We start from the raw sequence: 27,929 nt of genomic DNA on the forward strand, positions 1-27,929 counted from the left end.
GAGAGGAACTTCCACTTCTGGCCAAGATGGAGTAACACGAAACAGATTCATAATCCCATCTAAAACAACTTGCCCACTACCATCTAAGCACATAAAACAATGGTCTCAAGCCACTGGACATCAAATGATGCTGAACTGAGAGTCAGGAGTTGGCACACAAACAGCAATATGATTGCCCCAGTTTATTGTTTGGTGGGAGTTTCTAGACCAAAATACAGCAAGAGGGATTAAGGAAGAGCCCCCACAGTTTCCCTGAGTTGAGAAGACAGAGCTGAGAGTTTTAGGAAGCAGAGCAGAAAGAATCCATAGGACAGAAAAAAGATCAAAGTTCTTCAGACATTCCCCTTGAATATTCAGAGCACTGATCAGTTCAGGTGTGTGAGGAAACTATTAAGGGCCAGAGACCGTGTTGCTCCCACCAGCCAGACTGGAAAATTCATAATTCATGGGACACTAGACAGAGTACTCAGGAAGGTCTGGCTCAGTAATGGGAAATTAGCCTTAGACAGAGCATGACTCCAAACTCACCGAACAAATCATAGAAGCAAGACCAGAAAAAGATCAAACTGTTTCCAAGCATCTTAACTGCATCCAGAATATAGCTTTAAAGAAAAAAAAAAAAAGATTTACAATAATATAAAAATCTTCAGATCTTTAGTACCCAACCAGGTAAAATTCAAATATCTGCCATTTAACAATGATCACCAGGCATGCAAAGAAGTAGGAAAGCACAGTCCATAATGAGGGGGAAGAAATCAACCCCAAACTGACAGATGTCAAAATTATCAAATAAGGGTATTAAAACAGTTTGTTTTTTAAAAGATTTTAGTTATTTATTCATGAGAGACAGAGAGAGAGAGAGAGAGAAAGGCAGAGACATAGGCAGAGAGAGAAGCAGGTTCCATGCAGGGAGCCCAATGTGGGACTTGATCCCGAGACTCCGGGACCACGCCTTGGGCCAAAGGCAGGCACTAAACCACTGAGCCATCCAGGGATCCCCTAAAACAGCTTTTATAACTGTAACTCATATATTGAAAAAAGTTACATAGAGACAATGAGGAAATAAAAAAGACCCAAATCAAAATTGTAGACATGTAAATCATTATGTGTGAGATGAAAGATACACTGGTTGGGCTTAATAGCAGATTGGATATTTCCAGGAAAAGATGAATGAACTTGAAGACATGGCAACATAAACTACCTAATGAAAACACAGAGAGGGAAAAAAATTCCAAAAATAAAGCACCAGTGTTCTATGAAACAACTTCAAGTGGCAAATATGTATAATTTGAGTTCACTAAAGAGAGAAGAGAGGAAAAGAGAATATTGGGAGACTGACAGATTCAAACCTAACCATGTCAACAACCACATTAAATGTAAATGGTTTAAATACTACAGTAAAAAAGCAGGCCATATTACCTATAAGAAACACACTTAAAATATAAAACCCAAAATGGGTAAAAAGAAAACAGGAAAATATATATCATGCTAATAACAATAACCAAAAATGCTGAAATGGCTATATTATTATAAACAAAATAGATTTTTTTTCTAAAAAATATTTATTTATTCATGAGACACACACAGAGAGAGAGGCAGACACAGGCAGAGGGAGAACCAGGCTCCCCATAAAAAGCCTGATGTGAGACTCGATCCCAGGACCCTGGGACTATGACCCAAGCCAAAGGCAGATTCTCAACCACTGAGCTACCCAGATGCCCCAACAAAGTAGATTTTCAAAGCAAAAGATATTATCAAATATAAGAAGTCATTTCATATGACAAAAATTTTTAAAAATCAGTAAGAAATAACAATTCTAAAGGTTTATGTACCTAGTAGGAGAATTTTATAACACATGAAGCAAAAACTAATAAAAAGGGCAGCCCCCGTGGCCCAGCAGTTTAGTGCTGCCTTCATCCTAGGGCATGATCCTGGAGATCTGGGATCGAATCCCACATCAGGCTTCCTGCATGGAGCCTTCTTGTGTCTCTGCCTCTCTCTCTCTCTCTCTGTCTCTCATGAATAAATAAAATCTTTAATAAAAAAAACTAATAAAAATGCAAGGAGGAATAATTACATCCACAATCATTGGCAGACTACTCAGGAGAAAAGAAAAATCACAAACTAAGTAACAGAAATGAGAGAAAGGATACCATTTCAAATCCTACAGACATGATATTAAAAGAAAAGAGAATATTAAATTTTGCCAATAACTTTGACACAAACTTCCAAAATTCACCCAAGATGTAATAATAAAACATCTAAATAACCCTGTATCTATTAAAACATCTAAATTTGTAGTTAAAACCCTTCCCATAAAGAAAATTCCATACCCATATACTTTCACTAGTGAATTAGATCAATAAGGAATAATATCAATTCTACACAAACCTTTCCAGAAAATATTAAAAAAAAACAAAAAACAAAAACAAAAACAGGATAACATCCTAACTCCTGTGAGACCAGCATTATTCTGTTACCAAAACTGAACAAATAACATTAACAGATATGAAAACTGTAGACCAAAATCCTTCATAAACAAAACATAAACTCTTAACAAATTTTAGCAAATTACATTCAACAATCTATAAGAATAAATTCAACATGATGAAGTGTGGTCTACTCTAGGATCTCAAGATTGTTTTAAAATTCAAAAGTTCACAAAAAAATAAAATAAAATAAAATTCAAAAGTTCATGTATTTTGTCTTAAGAAAATAAAGGAGAAAAATCATCAACTAATTTCAACAGATACAGAAAAATTATCTGACGAAATCTAACATCCATTCATAGTAAAAAAAAAAAAAAAAAAACTCAGCAAACTAGGAATACAGGAGAACTCTCTTAACATCCATCTCCTAAGAAAAACCTACAGCTAACATCAAACTTAAATAAAGACTGGATGCTTTATCCCATGGATTGAGAATGAAGCAAGGATGTCTGCTCTAACTTCTTCAATTCAACATTATTCTCTAACTCCTTACCTGTGCAATAAGGTAAGAAAAATAAAATGGAAACTGACTGAAAAGAAGAAAAACTGTCTTTATTCACAGATAACATATTTTGGACATATACTCCAAAGGAAGAAGGGCTAAAAACTGGCAAGCAACCATCCATCTTAGAAAGTTAAAAATAAATAGCTTATTAACTCCAAAAAAACACAGGAGGAGACTTCAGTGAAATAGGAAAAAATATGCACTAGAAAGGATAAAAAGCCACAAAGGATTCATTAAAATAACTAATAATATTCATAAGTCACTGATGAGACTGATCAAGAAAATATAAAGAGAAGACACAAATCACAAATGATTAACATAAGGAATAAAAATGGTGGTACCAATACAGATATTAAATAAATTTAAAAGATAATATATTTTCAAATGACAAATTTAAAAGAATAAAATTGCTAAATATGTACTATGTAGTGAAATTGACACAAGAAGAAACAGAAAAACTGAAGTGTCAGATGACAGTGAAAGAGATTAAACCTATAATTTAAAAACTTTCTACAAAGAAACCTCTAGATCTAAATCCAGCAAATTCCACTGCACATTTATGGAAGAAATAATGCCAATCTTGTATAAATTCTACCTGAAACAGAAAAAGAGAAAAGATTCCTTAATCCTAACACTTTATACATTAGAAGAAAGGAAAACTAGGGCATTTGGGTGGTTCAGTTAGGCATCTAACTCTTGATCTCAGGGTTATGAGCTCAAGCCCTGCACTGGGTTCCATGTCAGGCATGGAGCCAAAGGAAAAGACAAAAAAAAAAAAAAAAGGAACAGGAAGAGGAAGAAGAGAAAACTTTTTCCTGAATAAAAAATATTAAACCAAATTCAACAACATATAAGGTGATAATACATCACAACAGAGTAAAAGGAAAAATTACATTATCATCTTGATGCAGAAAAAGCATGCTAAAACTCAACAGACTTTGATAATAAACATTTAGCAAAGGAATAATGGAGAGTTAATTTCTTAAAATTCAGAGAAAGACAATTATCTTATGATCTAAGTCATCTATGGAATTTCAAAAGCAGAACAGAGGATGATAGGGGAAGATAGGGAAAAAATAAAAAGACGAAATCTGAGAGAGAGACAAACCAAAGAGGCTTTTTTTTTTTTAATTTTTATTTATTTATGATAGTCACACGGGCGGGGGGGGGAGAGACATAGGCAGAGGGAGAAGCAGGCTCCATGCACCAGGAGCCCGACATGGGATTCGATCCCGGGTCTCCAGGATCGCGCCCTGGGCCAAAGGCAGGCGCTAAACCCCTGCGCCACCCAGGGATCCCCCAAAGAGGCTTTTAATCATAGGAAACAAACCAAGGGTCATTGGAGGGGAGGGGGGTGGGGGGATGAGGGGATAGGATAACTGGGTGATGGACATCAAGGAGGCCACATGATTTAATGAGCACTGAGTATTATATAAGATTGATGAATCACTGACCTCTATTTCTGAAACCAATAATACATTATATGTTAATTAACTGAATTTAAATAAAATTTAAAAATTATCTGCAAAAAGCATACAGGAAAATATAATAATTATGAAAGCTTTCCCTTTCCAAAGGGAAAATGTTGGGAATATAAAAAGTAGCCTACATGATTGTCCATATAGTCAAAGTAATCCACAAATAAAGTATTACAAATAATGGGTGAATTTTAGCATGACTGCTAAAGGTCACCATACAAAAATCATCTGCATTTCTTTGCCAGAGGCACAGAAAACAAAATCCAATACCAGTTACAAGAATATTTTTTAAATCTCTAAGAAAAAAATCTAAATAAAACGTATATAAGGCATCTTAACAGAAAACTATAAAGGAGTTACAACAGCTAAATAAGATCTAAATAAAGGAATATACTGAGTTGAATACATTGAGTATATTGAATGAATGAATGCCACAAAGATATTAATTCTCCCCAAACTCACCTATAAATTCAATAAAACTGCAGTTGAAATCACAATAGGTTCTTCTAACAATTGAGAAACTGGTTCTAAACTGATGATTGAGAAATTCAAAGAAACAAGAATAGCCATGACATTTTTTTTAAGAATAAATTGGGAAGACTTGATCTACTGAATACCAAGTCTTACCATTAAGCTACAGTAATTAAGGCACATGGAAACACAAGCAAATCAATGGGCTCAAACAGCCCCAGAAACAGATCACGTAGAAGAACATTTTATTTATGACAAGGATAGCACTGCAAAGCAGTGGGGAATGACTCATCTTTTTAATAAATCATGCTGGACCAATCTGGTATTGTGTGGAGGGGAAAAAAAAAAAGTAAACAGGACCCCTGCTTCCCATTATACCCAAAAATGAATTCTAGGCAGATTATAGATCTAAATAAAAAGGGCAAAACAATAAAGCTTCTAAAATAGAAGACTATCCCCATGATATCAGGGTAGGGATATCAGGGTAATTTCTTAAACAGGACACAAAAATATTAATCATAAATGAAAAATTGATATATTAGATTCCATTGAAATTGAAAGATGCTGAATTTCAAAGATAGTGAAAGGCAAATAAATATTTGCAATACATAAGACAAAAGGTTCATATCAAGGACAGTCACAGATCAACCCTTAGAAGTCATTTTTTTTTAAAAGACAACCTAATAGACAGAAGAGTTGAATACGCACGTCACAGAAGAACATAGAGAAAAGAACAATAAACATACCAAAAAAGCATTCAACCGTAATGGGAAATGGGGAATGTAAATTAAGCACATGAGAGAAAACTACATATACATCAAAATGGCTAAAGTGAAAGAGATGGTAAATATTCAGGGTTGGCTGGCCCATCTCATCAGTGGTGTATCAGAGTTCTTCCCATTCTATATCCCAGCCAACCCAGTATTTTCCATCTTTTTTACTTTAGCCATTTTGATAAATATTAAGTCACTCAGGAAAATATGATAGTATTATCTGCTTAGGTTTAAGATAAACATATGCAGAAATTCCCCTTTTAGTTAAAGACACAACAGAAATACTTATAATGTACACAAAGATTCAAATGCAAGAACATTTGCAGAATTATGAAAAACACTGGAAATAATTCAAATGTCTACTGATAGGAAAATGGATGAAGAAACTGTGGTCTCCTCATTCCACAGAATACTATACAGCAATAAATGAACAATGAAAATGAGTAAACTTCAGTCAAATGCAACATCGTCAATAAATCTCACAAGAGAAGCCAAACACAAAAGAACACATACTCCATGACTGACTGAATTCATATAAAATTCAAAGCACAGAAAAACTAAACTATAGTATTTAGGAATTTAAACTTAGATGGTGTAACTATAAAGTAAAGAAAGGAAGTGATTTTCCAAAAGTCAAGAGAGTAGTTACCTTTGGAAGGAGGCATACAATGATTGGGAAGAACACACTGGCAACTTCCGGCAGGATAACAATGTTCGAATTCTTATCCAAGGACATAGTTACAAGGAAGGTAGGCATGTAAAAGTCACTGAGCTACATTTTTCTGTTTTGCGCCCTTTTCTATAAATATATTTCACACGTACACAAGTATAAAAAGTTATCTAACCAAACCTTTTCTGTAACATACAATCATTTCATAATAGTTTATATAAATTTCAATCAGAGGAAGGGTAACAAAGGGGTGAGCATGTGGGGTTAGATGAATGATGGGAGTGGGGTAGAGAATGTGGGAGCTTATCTTCCATAATGAGAAGCCAAAAGACAGTGCCTAAAACTGAAAATCAGGCATATATTTAAAGATATTAAAGTAAATACCAAATAATAAGCTAAGAAAGAGAAAAGGACTTGTTCTAGGGAAGAGATAAATTGTAAAAAGCAAAACAATTTTAAAACTTAAAACAAAAACAAAAACCTATGGAAAAAAGAAGACCCTAAAGTCATCACCTACAAGCAAAACCTTCAGCATCCCTTCTCTTGCTCATTTCTTCATTTCTATCACATTCTGAGAGAGTCAGCATTAACTCTCCACCTGAAGGAAAGCTCTCTAAGCAGAAATGACCCCCCACCCTCCAACTCTGGTTGCTTCATTTGCCACTCTTGTAATGAATATAAAAGATAATAATGGAAGAAAAAATCAACTTTCTCTTATATCCGCTAATGAAAAAGAAAGCTGTAGACAAAAATTAAGGTATATAATGATGTAAATAAAGGAAAGATTTCCACTTGTGGATTACAAGGCATGAACTACTGGCAAACAGTAGAATAGCTACAGTATGAAAATATGAATTTAAACATTTCTAAATGTAGTTTAAAACAGGTATAACTTTTAGACTCAAGATACACACAATTAACGCACTAGTGTTGTCGAGTTAAGGTGCCCTAATGCATAAAAATTAGGTCAAAGACAGTACAATAAAATTATGTGAAATATGTTCATTTATCAATTTCTAAATAAATCTGATTTATTTTTAACTGACATCTTAATTATCCATATTTACATCTGGAATATAACAACTTTTCTCTCTTTTAACAATCTGAGACAAACAAATGTTATGATTATACATTAGCTAAGCCTCTTCAGTTTCTACAGCTGAAATGTCAGGTCAATTACTTAATAAGATTTAATTTTACCTTGTTTAATCTGTCCTTGTACAACATTACTGGATGTTGGAGGGGAACCCCTTGCCTTAGAAAGGTCTGGGGTGCTTGGTCGAGGTGGCCTTTAAAAAGAAGAAAATACACGTATATATACATTCATACTTTCAAGAACCATTTAAAATATTAAACTTTCTAGTTCCAAATGAACTGCAAAAGAAACACGTATGGAACATTTTCAATTTACTATTCCAAAAAGATCTTTTTTTCCCTCTTTTTCATCTATTAACATTTTCCTTTCCTATTTTTAATATATTAAATGATTAGCAAACATCAAGTAAAAATTTTACATCTATAATTTGTGCTTTATACTAATTTAAGAAATATTTCTGAGCAGTTTAATATACTACCACTTGACAAATATCATAATTAGTCCTTCATTCTTCAATATTAGCATGCTGAGATTTCGGCCCTCCCTATATCATTAGTCCAAATGAATTCATGAATACACTGAGCCTAAAAGAATTCATCCTTAAAATCTGAAAAAGGTAATAAGGCATCAGGAATCTTGGACTCCAGAGGCAATGTGCCTCATTTTGAATTCTACTGATACCACTTAACTACACCTGTGTGATCTTGGGCACATTACTTAATCTCTGTGTCTCAATTTTCTAATCTGTAGTAAAAAGATAATAACAGTATCTATCTCATAGGGTTAAGAGCATTAATGAAATACTATCTATAAAGTACTTACAAACAGAACCAGATACAAGGTAAGTACTACTTAAGTATTTGATTATTTAAAATTTCTCAAAATGACCAACTCTCAATAAAGTATAATAAAATCACAGTTTAAAAAGTTGTCTTGGGATCCCTGGGTGGCGCAGCGGTTTGGCGCCTGCCTTTGGCCCAGGGCGCAATCCTGGAGACCCAGTATCGAATCCCACATCGGGCTCCCGGTGCATGGAGCCTGCTTCTCCCTCTGCCTGTGTCTCTGCCTCTCTCTCTCTCTCTCTCTCTCTCTCTCTCTGTGACTATCATAAATAAATTAATTAATTAATTAAAAAAAATTAAAAAAAATAAAAAAGTTGTCTTCATGACTTCTGAAAATAGGTAATAACAAATCAGGTTAGATATTCCTGAAATATTAAAATGTACTCTCCTACAATTAAAAAAATTGTTTTCTCTCTTCCAATTGAAATTTTCTGATCACACTTTTCACAAAATTCTAATCACTGAACACCTATCATTCATTACATATAAACCATAAAGTATTTCAACCAAATATACATTTTGAATGAAATGTCAATGCAAACTTTAAGTATACAATTCTAAGATTCTATTTACTGAAGAGTTAGTCTATAATTCACTTATTTTTCTTAAGATTTTTAATTTATTTATTCATGAGACACAGAGAAAGAAAGGCAGAGACAGAGGGAAAAGTAGGCTCTATGCCGGGAGCCTGACGTGGGACTCGATCCCAGAACTCCAGGATCTTGCCCTGGGCAGAAGCCAGGCACTCAACCATTGAGCCACCCAGGCATCTCTATTAATTCACTTGTTAAGCTTAACTGGTATCTATGCCCTCATTCCAAAATTGTTTTTAAATAGCTAAGTAGTATGTTTGAGTAAAGATTAAACTATATAATTTTATCATGCTTTAAATCATGCACGTTGTGTTTTAAAATTTCAAGGGGAAACACTGAGATGACACAAAAACGCTAAGGTGGGCAGAGCCAAAAAAAAAAAAAAAACAGTGAGAAAAATAAAACAGGTTTTATTCTTTTTTAAAAAAAAAAAATGTGAGAATAAAATCAAATCACACCTGGTAGGACCCTTCTTCATATGATCACCAATAAAAGTTGCATTGGTCATGCTCATTAACGTATTTGCCAAAGATATGATAGACAGGAGATGTTGTGTGGTGACAGCTCGGGATACTCCGTAAGTTCCCTTTCCTACGCTCTCAGTTGCTGGCAGCTTCCTTCCTATTTCTGCTTTCTCATGTGACAGTTTACAAGTGGGCTGATTATAGCCAGGAAGCATCAGGGACATATGACCTCCTCTTGATAGGAGACCAAAAGATACTGTACAATGCGGTTTCAGCATGCCAAGGCGATCAAGACAAACTTCATCCAGAACTTCATTTAAACCCCAGGCATGAAGACAGGACATGAACAATTTTGCCGTGTCCATCGTTAAATTATATTCTAATAGGGTTAATGGTTTAGATTTGCTGGCCCGATACTCTGGATCACTCTCTTCTCTTCTCTGCCTCATCATCTCCTCGTCCTCCTCTTCATCATCAAGGAGATGTTCCTTTATGTTCTCTTTGATAGTTTCTTTCACTTGTTGGAAGAGAACTGCTGCTCGTTTTCCAGTTAGAAAAGAGCCCCCTTTGTCTGAACTGCCAGATGCTTTTTGCAAATTCTCTGGGGAAATAAGCGCAGTATTCGGCCTAGAGGCTTCTTCAGTCAGGAGTTGAATAATCAACGCTTCCACATCAAAGAAAAGCACATGTATGTCCGGGTCTGTTAGGTTTGTCTTTATTGCTTGAACCATCAGGGAGTTATGAGAATATTTAGGCAAATTTCCCTGTAATAAACATTTTTAAAAAATGGTTATAATATGAAGTGTTTAATTGCATACATTCATTAATGAGTAATAGAGGAATTTGAATGCTTATTAGACTGTCTTTTTAGGTACCTCTATCTTTAAAAGTAACACGTGAACTTTGCCACGTAGCAGCACATAAAAGATATGAATTTATACAAGAACTTTATACTGAAACAATTATAAAACGGTCAATTTTTAAAAAACAAGAAAAATGTTTTATTGAAGCAGGTAGTCTTTTTTACTCATAGAAGAGATTAAAGTGTGTTTCAAACACCTGTAAGCAAATTCTCTTTCTGCGAATGAACTACTGGTCCATCTGAAAGAATCCACTTATCATGGCTACTCACCCCTTTAAGTTGCTGTACCATCAAATTCCTCCTTTTTCTACTTTACCTTCACTCTCTGTTGACAGATTCTTTTCCCTCAATAGAGAACATGCTCAAGTTTACATAAATTCTAACAAGAAGTGTTATCCTTTAACCATGCTCCCTCTTCTACTGACCTCTCTCCCCCCACCTCTACTGCCCCTTTTAACCAAATGTACAGAAAGTAGTAAGCTAATCCAAGGAAACACTCTTTGCAGTATCTGACATTCTTATTTTTGTTGGGTGAGTGAGAGAAAACCCTAAGTGGAAAAAAAAGTTAAAAGCCACCTCTCTGGGCTTCCCTTCCCAGTGAACCTTCTAATTCTGACCATTCTACTCAGCAGTCAGCAAACCTGAAAAGTCATCCTACTCCCACATTAAGACTAACACCTGTGGCTCCCTAATTTCCATCATCAGAAGGACCAACCTCCTGGAGTTTCAATCCTCTACTTAAAACAGCTTGTATCTAGATGTCCCATAGCACCTCACAGTCTAAATGTCCTTATGTCCACGATGCCACTGAACCCGCTGTGCCTCCCAGACCATCAGTGGAGAATCATTCCTCTTCCATTCTATCCCCACTATCACTGTACCACATTTGGATACTTATTTTCTCCTCTCACTAGTGTTCACTGCCTCTAGTCTCTACTCCAACACAACTCCACAGAGCCACAAAAGCACAAATCCAACCACATCACTCTTCTGCCAAAAAGCTGCCATTCTCACGGGTTATGAAGAGAAATGGAGAATACAAATTAAAAGCTAAATCAAAATATAGGTGAATATATCTGATCTCAAGATGAGAAAGCTTTTGAAACTCTTAAACTCTTAAATTTAAAATTCACTACTATAAAAATATTAAAAAGAAATCAGAAAATGTCCCAGAAATAAGACTGAAAGAGTTACAATCTATATAAATATTTCTTAAAATCGGCAAGAAAAATACTAATGCCCAAGTAAGAGGGAGAATACCATAAAGATCAAGGACAATTCACAGTAAAAGAAACAGAGAGTCAATAAATATAGGGAAAAACCAGCTCAAACTAGTTGTCAAGGAAATAACTGTTAAAATAACTACAAGATATCATTTATAAAATTAGCACACAGTAACACTAAAAACTACTTAGATCAGGAGTACAATGAAAATCAAACCCACACACTGCTGGCGTGAATTTAAATAGCAGCCTTTTAGAAGAGCAGTGTGGCAAAATACATTGCAAGGCTTTAGTCAGTTTGATCCAGTGCATTTATTTCTAGAACTCTCTCCTAAATAATCAGAAATACTGACATGGATTTATGTACAAAGATGTTCAGTGAAATGGTAGCCATTATTTTAAATTGAAGCCTAAATAATCTAACAATAAGGAAAGATAAATAATTTAAGTGTAGCCATATAGTAGAATAAATACTGCAATCACTACAAATCATGCTTTCTGGGCACATTTAACCACATGGCAAAATTTCCTGTTCCAATTTTTTATATATATATTTTATTTATTTGAAAGAGAGGGAGAGAATGTATGCACAAATACGTGCAAAAGGAGGGGAGCAGAGAGGAGCAGAGGGAGAGAAAGAGGCACACTCCTCACTGAGCAGGGACCAACTCGAGGCTGGATCCCAGGACCCTGAGCTGAAGCAAATGCTTAACCGACTGAGCGAATGAGGAACCCCTCCTGTTCGAATTTTAAGTGAGATAAAATTACACACACACACACACACACACACACACACACAGAGTGTGGCTCTGATTTCATTTATTTAATGCTTAAGTATGTATATGACCATGGTGAGAAACACTGGGAAGAAATACATGAATATATTTGTAATTATATTTTGTGATGGAATTATAGAATATTTTTTTCTTTATATTTCCCTATATTTCTTATGGTATACAGTCAATATATATTATTTTCATAATCAGAAAATATGACTCCAGGATAAAATACAAAATCCTTCAGCACAACATTCAAGGCCCTTTACAGTCTGATACCAAATATTTTTCCAGCTTTAACAAACAAGCTCTCATACCATAACCACAGTCCCCTATCCATTAATCGTTTTACATATTCCTTTGCGCAAAATATTCTTCTTTGTTCTGTTCTCATCCCTTCTCTTCCACCAAGACCCTAATTCTTCCAAGGAAAATTAGTCCACAATGAATCCAGCTCCCATAACATTTTATATCTACTATACATCACAAACACATATGCCTTGGCTATGTTGATATAGTTAGGTATTTTATATATTTACATTTTCCTGTACTCTATGGGAACTAACTATGTAACTAACTATGTCTTACTCGTCTTATGTAAGACAGAATACCTGGCAGAATGAACAAAGGACATCATTAAAAATTTATAAAATTATTTTAAATTGTTAATCAACTCTTCCACCATAAAATTATAACCAATTCCCGTAACTGGTTTTTCTTCTGTCTCAATCTTCGTCCCATCTGACTATGTTTCTTCCTAGCTGAAGAGGCTTCAATAGCACTTTCTAATCCAAGGATACAATCTCTGCAAAGCAAACACTTCTCTGCAAAGCCCAAAATATCCTCTAAAATATATTGCTGCCTACTCCTCCAATTTCATCTCTACCCACAACACCTATATCTTCTACTACAGCCCAATTAAATCACTTGTATCTTTTTTCTTTTGGATTTTTTAAAATTTATTTGAGAGTGCAAGCATGAGGAAGAGGAGGAAGAGGAGGAGGAGGAAAGGGAGAAGCAGACTCCCGGCTGAGCAGAGAGTTCGATGTAGGGCTTGATCCCAAGACCCCAGGATAATGTCCTAAGTCAATGGCAGATGTCTAAATGACCGAGCCACCCAGGCGCCCCTAAACCACTTGTATCTTCCAGAACCATGCAGTGTCACATGTTTATGCTTTTGCTTATGCCAGGATGATGCTCCTTTCTCATTCTCCTTACAACCGCTTAAGTCAAATTTTACCCATCCTTCAAGAGGCATTTCCCAAATGTTAACTAGATTTCCCATGGTGATCATTCTACAATATATACAAATACCGAATCATCACGTTGTAAACCTGAAACTAATGTAATGTTGTACGTCAATTATATCTCAATTAAAGAAAAATGTAAAAAAAGTCTCAAGTGGCTGCTCTTTCAAAAATTATTTCCATAATTATTATTAATTCTGCCTCCTTTGCTTAAACCTCTGCTCTGAACTGAATCAGTTTAAAGGAAAGTGGGAAATAATTTCTATACCACAGCTGAAGAATCTAAAGAGTATAATATAAATTTATAGTATATAAAATATGACTTAAAAAAAATCCAAGACCTGCATTTTATTCCCATATTTAATTCATTTGTTAGGCATTCGCCTGTGTTTGTGCAAGATACTGGAGATACAAAGGCAAATAAGATGACTTTCTAGTCATGGAATTCAAACCTCACAAATAATGAATGACATGTAAAGACACTATGACAACACAGTAGGAATGGTCCTCTAAAGAGAGGAGGATTGCAAGGTACAATAAGGGACACAACAGAGAAAGCACCAACTCCACCTTGGGTGACCAGGGAGAGCTTCTCTGAAGGGGTAACTATGAAAGGGCAGAAAGATAGCAAAACGTAAAAAAGGATTAAGGCAGGAGACATGACAGGATGGATGTTGATGAAGCCACAGATGACCAAGAGAAAGAATGCTGACGAAGGGTCGGTTCACTGAGAGCACAGAGGTTCACACAAAGGCTTCTGAACTTCATCTTGGAGGCTCGGGAGCCATTAAAGCAGTGCTTCTCTCAGAATCATCAGGGCTATTTGTTAAAATACAGGTTCCTGGGCCTGATACCAAGCCTGGATCAGTACGAATAGACCTGGATGGATCAGAATCTGCCTAATGAGAACTCAAACAATGTCATGCAGTAAAGTTTGAGAACTATCACCTAAAAGCCTTAAGAGAGTGGAAGGACATGATCAAATTTAATTTAATAGATGTTTATCCACCAGCAATGTTGGCTGAAAAGAAGATCAGAGTCATGAATATGAATTGGGAGGAAACAGAAGCCATCCAGATGAGGGAAGATAAAAGTATGCAACAGTACTGAGAATGTAGAAGATGGGAAGGGGTGAAGAATGCGTACATTACTCTTTTATTTCTAACACCACTGTGCTTCGTATCTGTTTTTTCAAACGCTGAAGGTGTAATACAAAAATTGACGTTAATCTGAATGATAAGTTATTTATAATACATTATATCTAAAATATTATTGATATAAAAATTATTAATATTGATAGCTAAGTTGCTGCTATAGCCCCAGCACTATGCTGGGGAATACAGTTCATTATATCACAGAAAAAGATAAAACATTCTCTTACATCAACTTTAGGTAGACAGACATGTCACTATGTATGAGGGAACATCACATAAAATTGAGAGCCCACCACAGTACATTAGTAAATACTGTCTTTCCAGTAAAGATCTACAAAATTCTATTAGGAGAAAGGGAGATCATTACTACCAAAAAATGTAAGATCAAACATGTTTGGTAAGGAACTTATTGAGGCAGCAAGTGTGGCCTGAAGAAAAAAGAATGCAAGAGTGAGGATACAAGGTCGGCTTTTAATCTCTCTCCTCTGATGTCAACCACATCTGGGCCCCTTTCAGCACCCCGAGATCTGCTCTGGTACTGTCTCTTTCCGGAGGTGCACCAGAAGAAAGCCCATGTGTGTGGACAACTGAAAGGTTATCTAGTGTCTGGTACCAAGATATCTGGATGTGATTGTGTGCAACTCCTCTTATCACAACCTCTCCGTGCTGATTGTGTCACTGTGGCAAAAATTACCTACAATTTACTAATTCTGCCTCCTTTGCTTAAACCTCTGCTCTGAACTGAATCAGTTTAAAGGAAAGTGGGAAATAATTTCTATACCACAGCTGAAGAATCTAAAGAGTATAATATAAATTTATAGTATAGCAAGCCACAGTCTGAAAAAGAGAATGAAAACAGAAAGCAATAATAAAAGCAGGTGAAAATAGAGGGAGACTGAAGGGAAAAAGGAGAAAATGACTCATCCCCCCAAGCCCTGCATATGACCTCAAGTACCGGACAATGGATTTTACTGACTTACAGGCTTATTACAATAAAATGTAGATAACCAGCAAAGTTGTAAGGCAAGACTTTAGCTAAATGCATGGAGATGGCAGTTGATCACAGATACACTTGATATTCTAATATTTCACACTAAGATTAGCTACAGGCAAATGAGCAGAAATATCTATCAAACTGCAAGGATCTCTTAGCTTAATCATAAGATACACAAATCCAGAGCAAATGAATTTATTCAAATCATCTTACAGTTAACAATTTCACATATAGGCTACCTAATCCTGGAAAGTCTTTAAAAGGAATGTTAATATGCTTGTTAATATGTTTCAAATGTTAAGAACATTTGAAATGTATGCTTGCAAATTCCCTTTTACATCATCACAGCAGAAGACTAAATTCAACGAATATTTGTGGAGTGTCTATTATATGTAAGATGCTTGTAAGAAAATAAAGCCTTTGTACTTACTTGAGAAAGGGCAACAAGAAAAGCTAAATTATAAAATATATACAAATGAAACAGTCTCATTTGCTAGTAAATTTGCTAGTAAAATTCAATAGTAAGTGCAAAAGACATACAACGTACTTAAAAAGCTAGTAAGACAGATGTATCTGACATTTTCATTTTAAGGGCTAAGCCCATTACAGCGTTATATTTTCTGTATAGAGGAAAATACAGATTTAGCCATTTCAAATACTAAATAAAGAACTTGACTTAAAATATTACATAAATGCAACAATAGAAAAAAAATTGTTGGATTGCTTGTTCAGCACTGCAAGTGAACCTGTAGCAATCACATTAAGAGTAGCAAGTAAAATTGTACTGCAAGTGAAAAACCCAAGGAAAATGACAGAACTATGAACAGGAGATGAATCTTTATTCAAGCCCAGCATTTTTCAGCATATCCACACACATGCATACCATAAACAGCACCCCAGCAACAAGAAAACAACAACTTACAATCTGCAGAGGAGAAAATGATGCATCCTTGTTATAACATTTATTATTATTATGTATGTGAATATATGCTAGGTTAAATCATGTCTGCTGAAACACCTGGTAGCTTTGTCCCCTAAAACCAACATTAAAATTATATTTTAAGCATATGTCATTTTATCTGATGATTTAGAAAAATTTAGAATGTTGGCAATAATTTTACTCTTGCATCATTCACTTCAGCGATTCTGATTTTTAAACTTATTTATTTCTGAATCATTTTCTAAAGTCACAGTTTTCAGGACTATTTCTAAAGTTACCTAGTAAGATAATTACTTTTCCTGAAAAAGTGTGGAGTCCAACCTATAGTACCAAATAGTACAGATTTCTACCTAAAGTTGATTTATACCAGTGAGCATTAAGCATCAGCTGATTTTGATGCTGTGTGAAGCAGATGAGTAAATAATTAAAAAAAAAAAAAAAAAACTAATTCTAAATCTGCTTTGAAACCAGAGATCAAGGATACTAAGACTAGGAAATGTTATATATATAATCTAACACACAGAGGTACATGCGTCTATAAATAGCAACCAAGCCCTAAAATAGAATATAGGAAAAATATGTACTTGACAAATAATAATATAGCGTTTTATAAAGTAATGATTGAGGTGTCATATTTCTAATGCATGGTCTAAATAATTTTTGATTTCTTAAGTATAGTATAAAGAACTGGTTTATCACCTAAGAATATTTTGGTAGGAAAAATTAAAAATTTTATTCTTGATTATAGATAGGATATTCTACTGAATAAAGATCTTTAAAAGAATTTGATACATAATGTTAAATGCAAAAGGTTTGAATAAAAAAACACACTGATATCTTAATGTGCTTTTAAAATGTTCTAAAATTAGCCAAGGGAAAAATCCCACCATTTACTACAAAAATATATGGTTTAAATATTAATAATTTTAAGTACAGTTGACACTTGAACAACATGAAGGTGAGGGGCACAGAGTCCCCTTTTCTCCTCATGTAGCAGAAAATCTCAGTATACTTCTGATCCCCAAGAACTTAACAATTAACAAATATATTGTATGCTATATGTATTACTGTATTCTTGCAATAAAGCTAGAAAAAAATCATAAAGAAGAAAAAACATTTATAATATTGTACCATACTGGAAAAAAAACACATATAAATTGACACAAACAGTTCAAACTCTTGCAGTTCAAGGGTCCGTTGTATTAGAAAAACGGAAGGGAGGGAGGAAGAAAGGGAAGCGATCAAGAAAATGTGTTAAGACTGAAATGGATATTTGGTGCCCTCTGCTGTTGTACTGCTGTTACTTAATACTCACAGGTTAATAAGAGTTCTTTCTCAGAAAGTTAAAATTAGACCACATTAAAAAAAAATTAGACCACATATTTATCTTAAATATTTGATTTGGAATAGGAGATTTTATGAATTGGCATGGATGACAATATACTCATTGATGTTATTTGACTTTCATGTGTTTTCATTAAAAAGCATAAACCAAAAAGGGATATTTAACCTGTTGAGAGGTTTTAAGATTTGATACTATACAATAATTTATGTCACATGACATAAATAAAATGTAAATTACCCAAAAGTTAAATATATGTATTAATATAAACACTTAGATCGTATCTTTTATAAAGATAATATCTTCTAAAGGTATTTGTATAGGTCATCGCTTACTAAATAATGTTTGAATAACAATAATATCCAAATGGTATTAATATATTAACAGATTAGAAGATTAATATATTAAAGTTCCATAACACCAGCACAAGAGAGTAAGCCGCAACTCGTCCCAAATGGCCAAGTCACCAAAGTCACAAGACCAGGAGCCATGGGGGCTGGGGCACCCCCCTCCTTCATTAGAGAAGTCTTTGTATGATTCACGTAACATCCCCTGCACCAATTCTTCTGTCTCCTAAACAGAGGAGAGAGGCTACAAACAGAGAACAGGTAACACAACAGTATTCCCTTCATTGGTAAAACAGGGACAATAAAACCCAGCTCATTTTATCTCAAATGGATGTTAAAGACACATGTGAAAGTAACTGGAGTAAAGAAACTGTAAAAAAAAAAAAGAAAGAAAAGAAAGAAAGAAAAAAACAAGCAAGCAAGCTGTCAAAAAAAAAAATGCTCCTAGGCTAATTATCCTCCTGGGTATTCCAAATCCTTAACACATTTGTGAATGACTGAAACGAGAGGATATTCTGGAAAGCCAACTTGCTAAGAAAAAAGCTAAGACTAATAACGGCAAAATGTACAGGAGAAAAAGAAAACAGCTTTAATCCACCCACAGTCACGGTGGTGAGCAATCTCAAATTTCAAAAATACACCCAAGCAGATTCTTACCTGTTTTTCACCCTCTTCTCTCATGGCTGCCAGCCTGGCATACATCTCCCCATGCTCTCTCTGGGCACTCACTGCTCCCACCCACAGGGCACAGCGTCTTCTCTGCCTGGGATGCTCTTCTACACTTTGCCTTTTGAAACCAAGCCTCTACACAAATGACTCTCTTCAGAGAAGCCTTCCCAACATCTCATCAGGTCAGTCTTCTCCCAAGGGCTCTCTCCCACTTGGCTCATACCTTAGGTAATATAAAGCTCATCACAATTCTGCTCATGAGAGCAGGAACTCCTCAACACCAGGACCTGCTGGGTGTGGAAGTGATTCATGCCTCTCCAGCTGTTCCAGCTCAGGGACCAGCTTATACTACACACTCAAGTTGTGCAGAATGAATGAAACAATCACTCAATCAAGAGTATTAAACTAGTGCGTGCTGAATACATATTGTGCTAAATGTGTGAAAACATGTTGCCCATTTGACTTCATTACAACCTTCTTGCCTCCACTTTAATGGAAGCCAAGAGGCAAGCCAGTCCATCACACAGGTTGCAGAGCTAGTAGAGGGTTAGGATGTAGGAAGTCAGGATCCTCTGGTATCTGCCAGAAATGTATTTCTAGGTATCAAGGGCTTCTCAGCATTAGTTCTGCAGAGATTTTAGTGATGGAGGTGAGGAGAGATGAATCCACTCCATATTAATCAACCTTCAAATTCTGGGTTATTCACAGTGATTGAATGAACAGTTTGTGCCAGGCACTGGAAATATAAGGAACAATATCAAACAGTCCTCCGAGATCTCAGCCAGAGATGACTTACCCCTCGTCCTCAAGGGACATCTGGCAACGTCTGGAAACATCACTGTCAGTCACAACTGGGAGAGGGTGCTAGAGGCATCTAGTGGGTAGAGGCTGGGGATGCTGCTCAACATGCCACAGGGTACAAGACAGCTCCCAGAAAAAGAATTATCCAGCCACAAACGCCAACAGTGTTGAACTTAAGAAACCCTGACGCAGAAACAGATGTGTAAACAAACTGATCTTGTTTCAGGTACTGGTAAAAAGAATTAATACTGGGACAGAGATGTAAAGCACATGCCAGATGATCAGAGAAGATCCGAATGACTGCTAGACATGGTGGCATTACCTGAAAACTTCAGGCCTCTTTCCAGAGACAGTGGTCACAGAACTGAGGCCTGTGGGAGCACAAGGAGGTAGCCAGGTGAGTGGGAGCTAGCCAGGGGAAGCTTCCCAGGTGAAGGTGGTGGAGGAGGCACCGATATTCCAGGCCCAGCAATTGGCAAGTACTACATTTATCAAAATACAGACCAGGGAACCAAATTACAGGGCACTGTGGAAAACTGAAATCCCAATTTATGCTGACAAATCCCCTCCTTTCTTCTTTTTCCTACCTCTTTCTTCACACCCATCCACTGCCATGAGAAAACAGCACTCTCACCCAAGGCTGACTACTTCCGAGTATGAGTGTAATTATGAAAAAATGGGCATCTTCATACAAACTCAGAGAAAGATGTGTGGAAGATCACAGAAAGACCCCTGGATACATTGCCAATTCCAGGCTACTGAGAGCACAGTATGGAATTTCAACCACAACCACTACAACTAACCATACTTCCTATCCTTGGACACTGCAATGAACCGCCTCCCTGAGATGACTGTCTGATTAATATATTTCTATCCAAGGTTAACTGTAGGGCCTGCAACCCCAAGTCAGTGATTTTCAACTTATGGTCTGGATCCATGGGTGGGCAAGGGGCTTCCTAATGGATTTAAGGAGAATTCCAAGTCCAAGGGCAAATGACACAATGTTAAACATGGAAGAACCACTTAGTAAAAAAAAGTGACTTACTACAGTTACATGTGCTAATTATGCTACAGGTGCTATTTTTATAGTTTACTATTTATAATTTGAAATTAGTAGAGGACTACAGCTTTCTAGACTTTCAGTACTAAATTCAGATGTCACACAGTCACAAGATGCAGAGCACTGGTACAAAGATTCTACTGCATATGAACATACGAAGTGCCCATAAAGGGACATTTTGATATCAGCACATCATAAGTGCTGGTTTTCGACTGCTGTTATTCTTGCTTCTAGATAAGTTCTCATTAGCTTCATTACTTTGTGGGGTTTTTTTATTTGCATCAAAGATGTTTTGCACTATTAATTTCTAAAAACAAGAATAAGACATGTTTGTCTTATTATTAAATCAGATCCTCAATCCCTGTTCCCCAATCAGCAGGCCAGAGGGCACTGCCCTCTCTTCTCACAGAGTCCTCACCCACTGAAAAGCAAGTAGTACTGGGAAAGTGGGCTTCAGGGTCTTCCGGGCTGAAGACGGAGACCATACTTGCCCTCCCAACTCCATGGCTGTCTCAACTCCAGTCCACTTCAGCTGAATGTGTCCTCACCTCAGAAATCTTGAGTGTTAGTATCTCCACACTGAGCACAATCTTCTCTCGTTCCAGATCTTCCACCTTACCTGCTCTTCCACCTTCCAGAGCAGTGGTTCACATACTGCTGCATGTTAGAGTCACATTCCCAATGTGCAGGCTGCATGAACACCAATTCAATTACAAAGCTCGTAAGGAAGAGCCAGGCACCAGTAGTTTTTAAAGATCCTCAGATGATTGCAATTTGCAACAGTTTGGGAACATTATCATAGTGGCATTCAGTTCTCGGATTCCACAATTTTTTCAAAAACTATCATCAGCCTCATCCTCTTTCACTAACAGTCCCAGAACCTCTGGTTAATCATACCAATCTCTTACAACTACCCTCAATGCCCTTTAACCTCTGAATTACAGAACTGCAATTCAGGAGCAGTAAAATTACCTTCGACTTTTTCCTGTATCTTTTGCTATAGCTAATTACAGCCCGTTACAACTACAAATTCACAGTCAATCCTCCTACTCATCCCTAGCTTCCCCTCTCCTTTCCTCATCTCCTCCTCTCTTGTCAAGTCCCTACTTGGGTTCTTACTTCCTCCCCACAAACAATCTTACCTATAACTTCTTGGAGAAATGTGAAGGTTTTAGGAATATTCTCTCTTCAACTCCCAACCCCTATGCACAGAAATATATACCCACAGAAATATATACCCACTCAGACATCCAGTCTGCCCTCCCTCTCTTCATTTCAGAAAATAAAGTTTTTCTACTCCAGGTCAAAGCCAATTGCCTTCCCTCAGCCTTTGCAATCTGCCACTCTCTCGTCCCCTGGGAAGCTATCGTCATCAATTACCTCCTCTCCTTCCTAATCCAGATGTTCCTCTCTCTACTGTCTCTTTAACCCGAATCCACAAATATTCTCACCCCTTCCAAACTGCATTTTCCTCTAGCTATTCTTTCTCCTTTCCTGATCAAACTTTTCAAAAGTATCCTACATGTGCTATTTCTATTTCCACACTTCCCATTCACTCCCAAACCCACCACACTCAAGTTTCTGCCCCCAACACCCTGAAGAGATGTTCCTGGAAAAGAGTACTGATGACCCCATTGACAAACACATTTCAGTCCTTCCAATACTGAACATTTATTGCATTTGATACAGTAATCACTCTCTACCCTTCTCAAAACTCTGGATCCCCTCAGTCTGCAAGTCAGCACCTTCTCTCGACTCTTCTCAAACTCTTCACCCTTCTCCAAATCGTTTCCACTTTCTCCCCTTAAGGTTAGTATCCCAAGAGTCTACCTCAGCCCATTTGCTACCTCTGAATAATCTCATGGGCTTCCACGGTCTTAAGTACCAAGTGTCCATTGGAGATTCCAACACCACATCCTTCCATCATATACAAAGTAACTCATCATCATACCCCACAAAACCTGTTTCTACATTCAATATTACACTCAATAGACTCAAATCCTATTTAATCACCCAGTCAGAAAACCTGTGAGTCAACCTCATCACCTGTACCTACTCACCAGGTGCTGTCAAATATCACTCCCAAACAATTCTTGAATTTATATTATTCTACATTCTCTACTATCTGTTGCACATACTTGCTCTCATTTAAATTTTGAAGGAAGGATTCTAATGCTCTTTTGTTTTTTTAAAGTATGAAAGCCAGTGAGGTAAAAAATAAAGTTTAAGCACCTTCGCATGGTAAGCATGGATCGGCCTCATTTCACACCACTTCCTGTCTCTCCTCTCTTCAATCCTCCAGCATTGCTGAACATACATGATATTCTCCACTTCTCTCTTTGCATCTGCCATCCCAGAACATATTGCAAACCCACCTCCATCCATCACCTGACTACATTCTACTCATTCTTCAACGTCCCCGCCTCCAAGAAGCCAATCCTGATCACCTCAGCAAGTCCAGGTCTCTGCAATATTTTCTGCATTTCTCACAGCTATCTCACTTACTCCACTGCATTGTATTCATCTATTTATATTTCCTGAGGGTAAGTATCATGTCTTATTCATTTTGGCTCTCCAGGGCCAAACACAGTACCTAGTAGTCAATAAATGTTTACTGAACTAGACTGATTCAATTATTTTCTAACAGAGGCTATAAAAGTCAAGAAGTTTGAAAATCTTTTATATAGTCTAATAAAGAACAGATATTTCAAGTATATTAGAAGAAATTATCTCTTACCCAAGGTACTAACACATTAATATGTAGCTACAAATATTTATATTTCTAACAAATTACTTCAAAATACCTTCAAGTTCCCAAATAAGAGTTAAATATAAAGTATCATACACAAGGGCTGGAAAGATCTGGCTATTGAAAAGGTCATAGGGTTAAATCTATCTAGTGTTCCTATTCTCTCAGCAGTCTGCCATTTGATTTATTATGTGAGATGGTAAAAGGAATTTCTCCTTCGCTGTATCTCACATACATTGCACAACAATCTAAATTTCTTCTCGAGTACAGTGTGGTTTGTTAATGTACTTCCAAGGAGAAACAAAAGTGTTCTGAAATTAAAACCATCATAGAAAAGATCATTTATTTCTTGGTTCAGAATAATATGATGAATTACACTTAATATGAACTATGAATTCCACCCATAAATCCATTGAACACCTATCACGCACAAGGCAGAGGGCCAACAAGGCACTAGAGCCACAGGGCTTGTTAAGTTTCAGTAAACGGGGGTTCCCTTATATATGTCATATTTGATGGTATTATGCAATGGTCACAGTAAATTTGGTCCTAATATATGGATCCTTAAAAAAAGGGAAGAGAACTAAAAATCCTATAATCACCAAAAAGTAAGTTCAATTAATTTGTTCAATTAAAGAATGTAGTTAGTTTTGAAAGTTTACTTTTATTCCTTAAGGTATTCATAGTAACAAACTTTGTTACCACTCAACTGGAGAAAAAGTTGGAAAAATAACCTGAGTTGGAAATATTCAAAGCATTCATTCCAAACTCTAGGAAATATCCACACAAGATGCAAGTGCACATGGGTGCGTGCGTGTGTGCGCACGCACGCACACACACACAACCTACATGTAGCATACATTCTACACATGAGAGTCCCATGAATGTGGGGTAAATATGGAGAGAGAATAAGGGACAACAGAATCAGGACAGAAATACGTGAACCACCTGTACAGAGAAGAGGAGGAGGAGGAAGGATTAACGTAATATGATGGATGGATTGTGGAAGGAGGATAGAGAAGAAAGAAAAGAAAGGAGGAGATAGAGCCAGGACAGCTGGATTTTGCTAACTTTCTTGACTTACTGGTGCCTGTGATAACAGCAATGTAATAACACATGTTCAGAAACTGATCCCAATTACCTTACCTATATGCCTGTGCCTAATCAATAGCCTTAAATCTTTTATATCTGTGGTTCCAAAAAAATTTTTAAGCTTATTATTCCTTAAGGAATCTCTTTCCCAAAAGCCTCACATTAAATTCTAAAATTTCATTCTAGAAATGTTTAGATACCAACTGACAACACAGAGGGAAGAAGTGGGGGAAAAAAAGTCACTAACTGTTCACTGTAAAGTCTGAAGTCCTTCTCCCTAACTACTATGTTGTGAGACTGTGGGCACAGGCAGTAGGTGAGGCAATAATGAGGAAATCTCTAGGCTAGAGTGTGTCACCTGCTGGCAGGCTAAGGATGTTCTCACATATACACTCCCTTAAATTCAAACCCACAACTGATCCAGATGGGAGTAAACATATTCACAGATATGCCTCATCTAGTTCAATTATAAATACACAATTAAAATTTAAAAACGAATGCTTAATATAATTTCTCCTTAACTAATTTATTACTGAATTTTACAATTAACATCAAGAATATAGAAGCTCTAAGGGATTCTGGAAAGATCATGACGCTGATGGCAACACGGTTACTGTATTTTTCCAAATCCTCACATAGAGAGAAAAAAGCAATTATAATAATTCAAACATATGGAGAATATTTTCAATCAAATGAGGTGACAAAATGTATCCACCAATCCCAAAATTCAAGCAGATGGAAAACAGCTACAAGACCTATCTGGTGGGCAGCCCGGGGGGCTCAGCGGTTTAGCGCCGCCTTCAACCCAGGGTGGGATCCTGGAGACCCAGGATCAAGTCCCCCATTGGGCTCCCTGCTCAGCAGGAAGCCTGCTTCAGCCTCTCCCTCTTCCTCTCCCCTTCTCCCCTGCTCGTGCTCGCTCGCTCTCCCTCTGTCAAATAAATAATCTTTAAAAAAAATATTCAGCAACAGAAAAGTACTGAGGTCAAATTATTATAATTAAAAAGAATAAGAATGAGAAGGAAAACAACAGACTTGCTAAAAGAGCATGAATATGCTGATTTCAAAACAAGCTGAAGAACATTTTTAAAATGATAGTCAACATGAAAGAACAGCATAAACGAGCATTAGAAAATTCAGAAATAAAATGACAATTCAAAAAGAATTAGAAATAAAATATCACATTAGCAATGAAGCCTCAACTGAAAGAAACACAAGAATGAATCCACACAAGCAATAATATCTCAAGAGAAGCAGAAGGTGAAAAGAAGAACAATGTTAAGGACACAAAAGAAATGATGCTCTTTCCCTTTGAAAAAAAGGTGCTAGCACACCTAAGGGGGCTTGAGGTGTGTAGGAAATTATTTACATAAAGGGTGAATTGAGCAAATACAATGGCCCCTGTCTTACAATTCTTTGACTTTATGATAGAGTGAAAGTGATACTACTCAGTGGAAACTGTACTTGGAAGTTTGACTTGTGATCTCGCCCTGGGCCAGCGACATGGGGTGGGACTCTCTCTGGTGACGGGAGAGACGACCTGGCTCCCACTCAGCCAGTGGGCATGAGGGTCAGTGGCTGACATGCTGCCAACGACCTGCGCCCATCAGCACTCTGTTTTTCATGTTCAGTGCAATATTCAATATGTTACATGAGATAAATTTAATAGTTATAAATAACCTTTGTGTGAGATGATTTTGTCCAACCGCAGGTGAATTTAAGTGTTCTGAGCACAGGTAAGGGTGGCTAAGCTAAGCTACGATGGATGTCTGGTGGGCCACATTAAATGCATTTTCAATTTAAGAGGTTTTCAATTTACAGTGGGTTTATTGGAATGTAACCCCATTGTGAGTCAAGGGACAGTAAACACTCTGAAACAATGAGAATGAGGTTTCTCACAGCTGGAGAAGAGAGTAACAGTGTATCAAGAAGGGAAGCTAGAACAAACACTGTGGTGTCTGATTAGACGTGGAAGTAACAGTGTTAACTGATGGTATTTAATATATCTAGGAAAACAGAGGAACACAGATGTGTGCAGATAAACAGACATATTATCTAGCTCCGTCTCCTAAGATGGCTTGGATGCAATGTCATCCCGGGAGCAATGAATGCATGCGGCATCCAGATTTGGTTTCTAATTATTATTCCCATTAAAAGAGAATCACCCATCACACAGGCACTCAATGAAGTTTATTCTCCTCTTACAGAGACATTTACCACTTTGTTTTCTTTTTTGTTGTTGTTTTTAAGATTTTACTAATTTATTTGAAAGAGACAGTGAGAGAAAGAGAGAGAGAGAGAGCATGAGCAGGGGGAAGGGGAGGGGCAGAGAGAGAGAGGGAGAAGTAGACTCCCCACTGAGCAGGGAACCTGATGTGGGACATCATCCCAGGACCCTAGCTAGAATCATGACCTGAGCCGAAGGCAGACACTTTAACCAACTGAAATACCCAGGCACCCTTACCCCTTTGTTTTCTTAAGACTAGACAGCTCACTAAGGTTCCTTTATTTATTAAAGACTTGACAACAATTAGTATAATGTGAAATTTTTATTCTAATAACCACTTAAAACAACCAAAAACTAAGTCTATATATACTTCTAAAATAAACAATCAACATATTCTTATTTCCTATTAAAATATTCTTTAAAGTTTTGGAGTAGAATGTTAAGCAAGTTTAATTGATTCTTCAAAGGTCAGACATATCATAAGAATTTTTCTAAGGCCATAAATGGTTCAACAGACAAGGCCTGGTATCCTGTATATAACGTCATATGGCTTGTCCCTGTCCGTACCTTACAGTGCCCTTTTCACAATGAATCATAAAGTCAATTCAATCAGTATAAAATTTTTTTAGAGTGAATTTTGTAAGCAAAAAACACGGAGCATGTTCTCAGTAGGTTAGATTTGACTTCTAAATTCCATTCTCTCACCTAGTTACACAGAATACAAAGCTACTGACCTTTGCAAATATAGCCCATGCATTTTTTTTTCAGGCTTTTGACTAATTAGACAACAGAGAAAAATGTAACATAAAAGATAAATCATCCTGGTCATTTTTCAATTTCTTCAACCTCGTAATTTTTCAATGTAAATAGGGTGACTCTGATTGGTACACAATGCCTAAGATACAAAGGCACCATATAGAAAATTGTACACACTAGGCCTAAGAAATGAATTTCATGGCAGTAAAGGCTTTCTAGCTTCACTAGTAAAATTCCATTGACCCAAGGCATCCTTCAAGATCTCCCCACCAAATACCAGTGTTTGTGGCAAATGCTTGATGAGAAAGT

At 36.5% G+C, this 27,929-nt stretch overlaps 1 protein-coding gene and 1 long non-coding RNA gene across 7 annotated transcripts in view; one reads left to right on the forward strand and one right to left on the reverse strand.

Annotated features, from left to right (window-relative positions):
• The window catches only part of WDR7 (WD repeat domain 7), a 353,142-nt gene that overhangs the window by 242,406 nt on the left and 82,807 nt on the right, over window positions 1-27,929 (reverse strand). For all 6 annotated transcript variants that reach the window (XM_038525932.1, XM_038525930.1, XM_038525933.1 and 3 more), the window contains 2 exons: window positions 9,376-10,145; window positions 7,587-7,675 (listed from right to left, as the gene is read on the reverse strand). In XM_038525932.1, the coding sequence (XP_038381860.1) occupies window positions 7,587-7,675; window positions 9,376-10,145 (859 nt within the window). The remainder of the gene's footprint in view (window positions 1-7,586; window positions 7,676-9,375; window positions 10,146-27,929) is intronic.
• On the forward strand, window positions 18,804-20,771 carry LOC111095146. The gene is made up of 3 exons (XR_005353448.1): window positions 18,804-19,117; window positions 19,963-20,133; window positions 20,362-20,771. It is a non-coding gene; the product is annotated as an uncharacterized LOC111095146 (long non-coding RNA).

The sequence above is a fragment of the Canis lupus genome, chromosome 1 (genome assembly GCF_011100685.1).
Source record: "Canis lupus familiaris isolate Mischka breed German Shepherd chromosome 1, alternate assembly UU_Cfam_GSD_1.0, whole genome shotgun sequence".
Classification (NCBI taxonomy): domain Eukaryota; kingdom Metazoa; phylum Chordata; class Mammalia; order Carnivora; family Canidae; genus Canis; species Canis lupus.